At 43.0% G+C, this 10,470-nt stretch overlaps 1 protein-coding gene across 2 annotated transcripts in view; it reads left to right on the top strand.

Annotated features, from left to right (window-relative positions):
• The window catches only part of FUCA1 (alpha-L-fucosidase 1), an 18,140-nt gene extending 7,954 nt beyond the window's left edge, over positions 1–10,186 (top strand). For both annotated transcript variants that reach the window (XM_021714501.1, XM_008062151.1), the window contains exons 4-8: positions 1,127–1,232; positions 4,897–5,097; positions 6,635–6,825; positions 8,794–8,893; positions 9,398–10,186. In XM_021714501.1, the coding sequence (XP_021570176.1) occupies positions 1,127–1,232; positions 4,897–5,097; positions 6,635–6,825; positions 8,794–8,893; positions 9,398–9,538 (739 nt within the window). In that variant the 3' untranslated portion in view covers positions 9,539–10,186. The remainder of the gene's footprint in view (positions 1–1,126; positions 1,233–4,896; positions 5,098–6,634; positions 6,826–8,793; positions 8,894–9,397) is intronic.
• Positions 10,187–10,470: the final 284 nt, after the last annotated feature.

Raw genomic sequence — 10,470 nt, 5'->3', positions numbered from 1 at the left:
GCCTGGCTATAACTCTGTTTTCAAAAAGCGCAAAGAGAAAAAGAATGGGACCGGGTGTGTTGGTTAACGCTTATAATCCCAGCACATTGGGAGGCTGAGGCAAGCAGATTGCTTGAGCCCAGGAGTTTGAGACCAGTCTGGGCAACATAGTGAGACCACGTCTCTGTAAAAAATCAAAATTTAACCAGGTGTGGTGGCACTCACTCTAGTCCCAGTTACTTGGGATGCTGAGGTCAAAGCTGCCATTAACTATGCCACTGCACTCCAGCCTGGCGCCAGAGTAAGACTTCAACTCAAAAAAGAAGCATACCAAAATGCTGTGGTTTTGTTTTTTTTTTTTTTAAATAATGGTTATATTTTAAAAGTGATGTATTTTTGTTGTCTTTTTAGTTTTCCACATACTCTGCCTTGTGATAATTTTTATGGTTCCCAATTTCAAAATGGAGGAAAATTAATTTTTAAATATTGTTGCAAAAATTGGTCCACAAGTCAAGCACGGTGGTACATGCTTGTGGTTCTAGCTGCTCAGGCGGCTGAAGCAGAAGGCTCACTTGAATATAGGGGTTTGAAACTACAGTGTGTGCTATGATTGCACCTGTGCATAGCCACTGTGCACTCTAACCTGGGCAACATAGGAAGACCCCATCTCTCTTTTTTTTTTGATTACACTTGGAATAATGCTACCTTTGTGGCTCTGTATCTTTTTTTTCTTTTGAGTTGGAGTCTCACTCTGTCTGTATTTTTTTTTTTTTTTTTTGAGTTGGAGTCTCACTCTGTCACCCAGGCTGGAGTGCAGTGGCACACTCACGGCCACCCCAGCGTTGACCTGCTGAAGTCTGGCAATCCTTCTGCCTCAGTCTTCCAAGTAGCCAGAACTACAGGTGTGTGCTATCATGCCCAGTTGATTTTTTATTTTATTGTCAAGACAAGATCTTGCCAAGTTGCCCAGGCTGGTCTCAAACCCATGGGCTCAGGCAATCCACTCGCCTCAGCCTCCCAAAGTGCTGGGATTATAGGCTGAGCCACTGAGCCTGGCCAAGACCCTATCTCTTAAAAAAGTCAGCCCATGAGACTTTACTACAAATGCATTCATATATAAACTCTGTCATCATCACATTTCTTCCAGATATAAGCCTGATCTGATCTGGTCTGATGGGGACTGGGAAAGTCCTGATACTTACTGGAACTCCACAGATTTTCTTGCTTGGCTCTATAATGATAGCCCTGTCAAGGTATGTGACTATATGACTTATTTATCTGTTATGATAAAAGAAAGTACATGGAGCTAAAATCTGGGGTGCTAACAGCAGCAGTAATAAACAGTAATATCAATACCAGGGTGGTGGGGACTGGGAAACTTAATGGATGCTCAAAGTTTCCCCTTTAATCCTTCTCTGTCCCCCATGGAGTATAAGCTTCTTTTTCTCTTTCTATTCTTGATTTTGACAACATGGGTTGAAATAGTGTTAAATTCACGTAATAGAATAGAAGTAGTATATGGAATTCACAGACCACTATAGAGAAGATAAAATAAACTGTATTAGGCAAACATTATACATGAGAAAACTACCCAAAAGATATAAAATATAAATAAAACATATAACATAAAAGATGTACAAAACATTAAATGATAGAAATAAAAGGTAAGTATCAGTGATCTCGCCCTACTGTACACTAATTATATAGTTTAACTCTCAAGGGGCAAGTCACTTTCTATCCACGTTCCTGGGGGCACCTTGCCTACCCCATTCCCTCTCCAAATCAACACTATAAGCCAGTGCATAATGGCTGCCAATTTGCAGTTTGTATTTTGGTACACTTACAAAGTAGCATAAGTCTTAATCTTTACAATAGAAAACTTTAAAAATTTTACATGCTCTAGTTTATTGTGGATTTAAAAGAAAAATCTTAAATATAAACCAGTTTGAACTGGTAGTTCACAAACCTCTAAGGATCTTATTGGGTAGCTATTACTAAACCCCAAAAATGAGAAGAAAGAAAAAAGGAAAGAGGCCGGGCACAGTGGCTCACATCTGTAATCCTAGCACTTTGGGAGACCAAGGTGAGAGGATTGCTTGAACCCAGGAGTTCGAGACCAGCCTGGGCAGCATAAGGGAGACCTTGTGTCTACAAAGAATCAAAAAAATTAACTAGACATGGTGGTATGCACCTGTAGTTCTAGCTACTCTGGAGGCTGAGGCGGAAGGATCTCACAACCCCCTGGAGATTGAGGCTGCAATGAACTGTACTTATGCCACTGCACTCCAGCCTGGCTGACAGAGTGAGGCTCCAACTTAAAAAAGTCTAAAGAAGGCTGGGCTCAGTGGCTCAGTCTGTAATCCCACCACTTTGAGAGGCCAAGGCAAGAGGATTGCCTGAGCCTGCGGGTTTGAGACCAGCCTGGACAACTTGGCGAGACCTCATCTCTACAATAAATAAAAAATTAGTCGGGTGTGGTAGCACATGCCTGTAGTTCCGGCTACTTGGAAGACTGAGGTGAAAGGATCACCAGAGCCCAGCAGGTCAACACTGGGGTGACCGTGAGGGTGCCACTGACTACAGCCTAGGTGACAGAGTGAGACTCCAACTCAAAAAAAAAAGTAAAAGAGAAAAGGAAAAAGATCCTGGTGATGAATAGAGACAGATGAAGAGTGGTCTTCAGGAACTTGCTGAATGGGTGGAGACTCTTAAGATGCACATCTCCATAGGTAATAAACTCTGCTGTGATGTCATATTTTAATTGCTCACATATCTGCCTCGTCTGTTAGTCTTTGATGTATCGTTGAGGGCAAGAGCTGTGTTTTATTTATCTTGGATACCTGGTACCTACCACAGCATGCACTTCATAGTAGTTGCCGAGAAAATGGTTATTGAGTAAACGGGTAGGTGCTGAACCAAGAATTGGGATTATTATCCCCCGTTTTTTCTCTGAAGTGGTTTCTACATTCCTGTTCAGAGTGTATACCCATAGAGCCAGGTCATTTGCTGTATGAGGCTACAGTCAGTTTTTGTGATTAAGGAGCATTACAAAAAGGAACACAAAATTAGGCAATTAGACAAAGATGCAGGGTTAGAAAGGGAAGAAAATATTAATCTCAATGCCATGTAAAAAGCACAACTGGGCTGGGCATGGTGGCTCATGCCTGTAATCCCAGCACTTTGGGAAGCCATGGCAGGAGGATTACTTGAACCCAGGAGTTTGAGACCAGCGTAGGCAACATAGCAAGACCTTGTCTCTACAAAAAGTTTAAAAATAAGCCAGATGTGGTGGCATACACCTATAGTCTCAGTTCCTTGAGAGGCTGAGGTGGGAGGATTACCGGAGCTCAGGAGGTCATGGCTGTGGTAAGCCATGATCATGCCACCACACTCCAGCCTGGGTGACAAGTGAGACCCTGACTCAAAAAAATTAACACAACTAACTAGGGAGCCTGAGTCTTTTTGGCCTCTCCACAGCAGCCAGGACCTTTTATGTGGCTGTCTCTATCCATTTACACAATAGCTTTGCAGACATACAGGGATTGTAGGTTCTCCTTTGTTCCTACAAGGATTTGTTGTGAGCCAGCTCTGTGTCATGCCATAGCTAAGCCCTGGAGATACAGAACTGATAACTTCTGCTCTCAGGGAACTACATTCTGAAGAGAAAGACAGACATACAAATTCATTACTATAGGGTGACCAGTGTGACACTAGAAGTATGTCCTAAGGTTTCCACAACCCACAGACATTGACCAAAAGTGTAGGATACTTGAAGTCACCTGAAGGTCTGACAATGAGGAGTGCAGTAAAGGGGACACTGTCGTTTTTATCCTGCCCAAATCCCTGTGGGTGGGTGACATTTTCCTTTAGTATTTTTGGTTTGGTTGTTTGGTGGTTGTTTATTTTTGTTTGTTTACTTTTACAGATAAGGTAGCTAAACTTAACAGGTAAAGTGACCTACCTAAGAGCCCTGACTAGTAGGTGGTGGAGCCATCTGTAAACCTAAAAGCCCATGATGAGCTTAGGTTGATATGGAGTTGTCCCTTTCAGGTCTGTGACCCTGTGATACTTAGATATTAATCGTTGAGTACTGAACATTGAATCAAACTACCCACAAATAATGAGTGTTTTTCTATTTCGCTTTGGTACTTAGCTAGCTTCCACAGGAGAAATTTCCATAGTGATATGAGTTACTCTAAAACAGACAAGCAGGAGGAATTTTAAGCTTTTACTTAATCTTCTTTTGCCATTTTGAAAGTGTTTTTATTTATTATCTTGTGTTGGCCACCCTGTTATAAGATATATTGCTATATTTAACATTTACATTAAGATAATCCATATAATAATTTCTCATAGTTCAGCTAAACCTTGAAGAAAGAAAAAGCATATTTGATTGTTGCCTTGTCTTTGCCTCAATCAAGTTGAGGTTATGTAGGGTAAACATCCTGGGCTGGGCTCAGATACCTGATTTCTGGTAGCAGCTTTCAAAACTGCCTGGGGCATGACCTGTCCATTTTTCCTCCAGTAGAATAAGTGGCTTACTAAATGATCTTTAAAACAGGTTCTCCCAGCTCTGGCATCATATGTCCCTACGCAGGGTTTCTCAGCCCCAGCACCATTGACATTTGGGGCTGGATATTTCTTTGTTGTGGTGGCACTACCCTGTGCGTTGTACGATGTGTAACAGCATCCCTGGCGTCCACCGACTAGATGGCGGCAGCACCACCCCACTATGACAATGAAAAATGTCTAGACTACCAAACCTTTTCTCTAGGGCAAAATTGCCTCCAGTTGAGAACCACTGTTCTATATTAATCTCTCATTGCTTCCAAATAGACCCTTACGTTTATCAAACTGCATTGCATAAAGAAGCCGAGTGATTTTGCTCCCAATGACCAAGTACTTTTCCCCCATTAGGATGAGGTGGTAGTAAATGACCGATGGGGTAAGAACTGTTCCTGTCACCATGGAGGATACTATAACTGTGAAGATAAATTCAAGCCACAGAGCTTGCCAGAACACAAGTGGGAGATGTGCACCAGCATTGACAAGCTATCCTGGGGCTATCGTCGTGACATGACAATGTCTAACATTGCAGAAGAATCTGAAATCATTTCGGTAAGAACACCTCTGAGTTAGATTTTTCTTTTTCTTCTTTCTCTTATTTATTTACTTATTTTTTAGAGACAGGGTCTTGCTCTGTTGCCCAGACTGGATTGCAGTGGTATGATCATAGCTCACTGCAGCCTCGAATTCCTGGGTTCAAGTGGTCCTCCCACCTCAGCCTCTTGAGTAGCTGAGACTGCAGGCTCATTCCACCACAACTGGCTAAATTTTTGAATTTATTTATTTATTTATTTTTAATTTTTATTTATTTATTTATTTATTCATTTTTTGAGTTGGAGTCTCACTCTGTTGCCCAGACTGGAGTGCGCAGTGGCCACTCCTGGCCACTGCAGCCTCGACCTGCTGAGCTCCAGCCATCCTTCCGCCTCAGCCTTCTGAGTAACCGGAATTACAGGCATGCACTCCCATGCCCAGCTGATTTTTTGATTTATTGTAGAGACGAGGTCTCACCAAGTTGGCTGGGTGGGTCTTGAACCTGTGGGCTCAGGCAGTTCACTCGCCTCAGCCTCCCCAAGTGCTGGGCTGGGCCACCAAGCCTGGCCTATTATTATTTTTTGAGTTGGAGTATCACTCTGTTGCCCAGGCTGGAGTGCAGTGACATATTCACAGCCACTGCAGCCTCGACCTGCTGGGCTTAGGTGATCCTTCTACCACAGCCTTCCAAGTAGCTGGAACTACAGGCGTGCACCAATTCACCCAGCTAGATTTTTGCTTTATTGTAGAGATGAGGTCTTGCCAAGTTGCCCAGGCTGGTCTTGAATCCCAGGCAAGCCTCTCACTCAGCTTCCCAAAGTGCTGGGATTGCAGGCTTGAGCCACTATACCCAGCCAATTTTTTATTTTTTTAGAAGAGATGGCGTCTCTCTATGTTGCCCAGGCTGATCTCAAGCACCTAGCCTCAAGCAGTCTCCTGCCTCAGCATCCCAAAGTGCTGGGATTACAGGCATGAGCCACCACACCTGGCCTAAAGAATATATTTGTTTACAGCAGTTTTCCCAAATGGGCAGCATACACATTTATATAGCCCACTGTGTAAGAGTGTCCTGAAATTCTTCATACCTCTTCCAACTCCCAAAGTCTCCACAGCAGCCACTCAAGATCTCTCCCTCTGATCCCCGTATTCTCTGTGTCATTCCATGTGATCCTGTCATAGCCAATTACTTCTTTTCTCCGCTTCCCTGCTCATAACTCATGTTCCTGTGACCTGACCCTTCCCACTGCATCCAGCACCATGGGAAGCACTGTCTCACGGGGCACTCACACACCAGGAAGGGCCCCATCACCGTTCCTTGGAATTCAAGTGAACATTTTTCTCCATCTGCTAGCAGGATTTTTCCGTTTTCTCATATGAGCCTGACCTCTTTTATAATGTCAAAAAAAAAATAAAGATAGAATTTTTTTAATGGCAAGGGATATTCACAAAGCAGATGGAATGTATTCTAGATTCTTCTCCTTGTCTGTGTGTTCTACGCATGATGCCATGCTTGGCATTCATAGCCAGACTTGCATTGTTTCTGCTCTGCCTCCAGGAACTGGTTCAGACAGTAAGTTTGGGAGGCAACTATCTTCTGAACATTGGACCAACTAAAGATGGACTGATCGTTCCCATCTTCCAAGAAAGGCTTCTTGCAGTTGGGAAGTGGCTGAGCATCAATGGGGAGGCCATTTATGCCTCCAAACCATGGCGGGTGCAACTGGAAAAGAATGCAACATCTGTATGGTGAGTCTTGTCTTCTTTTTTTTTTTTTTTTTTTGATTTGGGGTCTCACTCTGTTGCCCAGGCTGGAGTGCAGTGGGGCACAATCATGGTTCGCTGCAGCCTCAAACTCTTAAGCTCAAGTGATCGTCCCACCTCAGCCTCCCAAGTAACTGTGACTACAGGCACATGTCACCACACCCGGCCAACTTTTTTTTTTTTTTTAGATGAGGTCTTATTATGCTGCCCAGGTTGGTCTCAAACTTCTGAGCTCAAGCAGTCCTTCTGTCTGTCTCCCAGAGTGCTGGGATTACAGGTGTGAGCCACTGTGCTCGGCCAAGTCTTGTCTTCAATTGCATGCAGAAACAGGATGGTAACCCATCCTGAACCAGCATTTCCTTGGGTCCACAGTGTTACAAGCCAGGCTGGAAGTTGTGTTGAGGAAACCCAAAACTTATTTTCCTACAAAACTTGTGCTCCAGCTGGGCACAGTGGCTCATGTCTATAATCCTAGCACTTTGGGAGATGGAGATGAGAGGATTGGCTGAGCCCACAGGCTCGAGACCAACCCAGGCAACATGGCAAGACCTCATCTCTACAATAAATAAAAAAATCAGCTAGGCGTGGTGGTGCATGCCTGCACTTCCAGCTACTTGGAAGACTGAGGCAGAAAGAGTACCTGAACCCAACAGATCAAGGCTGTCATAGCCGTGAGCGTGCCACTGCACTCCAGCCTGGGTAACAGAGTAAGACTCCAACTAAAAAAAAAAACTTTCGTCCCAGTTGACTTATGTCTTAGGCTGCCAGAATAGCTCTGACTAGTGAGGGAAGCAGTGGGCTTGGTGAAAAGGAAAGGAGCTACTGAGCTTCAGTCAATTTTGTTGAGATAGTTACCCTGCCTCCTAAAAATAGTAATGTTGAATGCTTGTATTGCACCTGCAGTGTGCAGGGCCCCATTCCAAATTCTTTCCATTCATCCTTGGACTTAAGGATCTAGTTATTAGATTTTTTTCAACTGCAAAATGAGGTAATGATGCTTAAATTGTGAGGATTAGATGAGGTAATGTATGTAAAGCACTCAGCAGAGTGTCAGTCACAAACTGAATACTCAGTAAAAGGTAACTGCTGGTGTTTTACCAAAGAGTTTATGTCTTTGGATCAGGGGAAACACAGTAACCCTTTTGTTTTGGATGAGTTTCTGTTTAGCGATTACCTTAGTTTATTTTCTGTTGCTATAACAGACTGAGTAATTTATAAAGGATACAGGTTTATGTAGCTCACAGATCCAGAGGCTGGAAAGTCCAAGAACGTGGCATTGATATCTGGCGAGGGCCTTCCTGCTGCATCGTGACACGGCAGGGGGCGTCACATGGCAAAAGGACAAGAGTGTGCATGTCTGCTTTGGTCTCCCGTCCCCTTCTTGTAAAGCTACCAGTCCCATCTTGTGGCCCCACCGTGATGATATTATCTAATCCTAATTACCTCCCAAAGGCCCTACCTCCAAGTACTGTACCATCAACATATAAATTTGAGGATTAAGTTTCCAACACATGAAATTTAGAGGACACATTCAGATTATAGCAGTGTTTTTCGTCCTCTTCTCTAAACATGTGAAATCTCAGAGCAATAAATGTGTCTTCATTGCATATCTTGACCTTGCTATATTCTCTGCTATGTTCACATGAATTTAGAGTTGGAAAAATATTAAAATAATAAAGTAAATGTTGTCAGTTGAAATAACTAACATAAGAGTTAATTTTTAAAGAATATGTACCCATTAGGGAAGGAAAATAGAAGATATCTACCAGAAAGAGTTTTATAGACTACTTCCTTCCTGCAGACCTTAACTGGTATTGAGTTGTTAGTGCTTCCGAATAGCAGTGACAGACTCAAGGTCTTGGACTTGGTAGATAATTGAAAGGGGAGTGCATAAAGTTACATATCAGAGCAACAAGCCAGGTATCTTTGACAATGATGTTTCTTTTTTTCCAGGTATACCTCAAAAGGATCAGCTGTTTATGCCATTTTTCTGCACTGGCCAGAAAATGGAGTTTTAAACCTCGAGTCTCCCATAACTACTTCGACTACAAAGGTCAGTGCTCATATGTAACTTTTTCTAAAAGAGGTGACAGGCTTTCTCTAAGTCTTCCTTTCTCCACAGGCCTCCCATATTTATACCCTCTTGTTTTTGTTTTTTGAGTTGAAATCTCTGTCGTCCAGGCTAGAGTGCAGTGGCACACTCATGGCCACCCCAGTGTTGATCTGCTGGGCTCCGGCGATCCTTCCACCTCTGCCTTCCAAGTAGCCAGAATTACAGGCATGTACTACTACGCCTGGCTAATTTTTGTTTTATTGTGGAGATGGGGTCTCACCAAATTGCTCAGGCTGGTCTTGAACCCACGGGCTCAGACAATCTACTGGCCTCGGCCTCCCAAAATGCTAGGATTATAGGCTGAGCCACTGAGCCCGGTCTATTTATACCCTCTTTAGATGACCTTTCCTGTCCTAGCCTAGCATGTATGTTTCCACCATGTGCAGGCTACTCTGTACTCATTCATGCGTTACTGGCTTTTTCCATTCCCTTTGCTTTCTGCAGGTAACACTGCTGGGAATCCAAGAAGATCTGAAGTGGTCTCCAGGTCCTGATAAAGGGCTCCTCGTCTCTCTGCCCCAGTTGCCACCCTCCGCTGTCCCAGAAGAGTTTGCTTGGACTATAAAACTGACAGAAGTGAAGTGATCGTTTGAGTTCAAGAAGAAAGGGACACTACCTGCTTTTGGCTGCTTCAATTTTCCTCTTATGGTACAATCACTATAATAAACTAATTCTTTTCCCCACCTGGAGATGGCTTTTCCAACACATTTTAATCAAAGGAACTGAGTACAGCACTGACTTCTTAGTAGGCCAAACATCTGAGATCCATTGCTAGTATATCTCTAAGTCAGCAAAAGCAGGGACTGAACACTTAAACACTGAGTTCATCCATTCTTATATTGGGGCATTGCCTATAATAGAGCCTTCCCTCTCGTCTCTGTGTGTGATAACCTTCTTGCTTACTCCGTGACTTTAGATCAAGAATAAGCCAAGTCACCCTGTTGCTTATGAGAGGAAGTGGAAAGGATTTGGCAAACTCAACCACATGCTATTTACTTAGCATCAGTTGTCACCAACACTCTTCCCCAAAGGGCCAGAGAGCTTGGAGGGGAAGGAGATGGCCCACCAGGCTGCTCATGGTCAGCTCTTCAGAAGTTTCCAAAGCAAATTAAGAACTCCGAAATTCAGTATGTTTACAGCAACATTATGAAGAAAATTAATGTGATTCTGCTTTGTCTTTTTAAATGTGATCAAATAAATAAATTTGTATATCAAATCATTTCTACCAAAAAACATGTTGTAGCTTTCTTTTCTTAGTTTCAGTTTGGACTGCTTATAGCTTTATGATCTGTTTCTGGTTGGTTGGTTGGTTTGGGGACAAAAAAAAAAACTTACCAAGACTACTTAATGCTGAACAAAGAATGTAATTCCTTTGGTTTTTCTGTTCCTCACTTCTAGTACCAATCTTCTGAGTTGACTACTAGTTCACTGTCTTTGTTATAGATTTAATTAAGTTTTCTTTCCTTTTTTTTTTTGAGTCAGAATCTCCCTCTGTTGCCCAGGCTGGAGTGCAGTGG

The sequence above is a fragment of the Carlito syrichta genome, unplaced genomic scaffold (assembly GCF_000164805.1).
Source record: "Carlito syrichta isolate Samal-C Ts95f unplaced genomic scaffold, Tarsius_syrichta-2.0.1 Scaffold305659, whole genome shotgun sequence".
NCBI lineage: Eukaryota > Metazoa > Chordata > Mammalia > Primates > Tarsiidae > Carlito > Carlito syrichta.
Note: the sequence above shows the minus strand (reverse complement) of the source record. Positions and strands in the feature narration are given on the sequence as shown.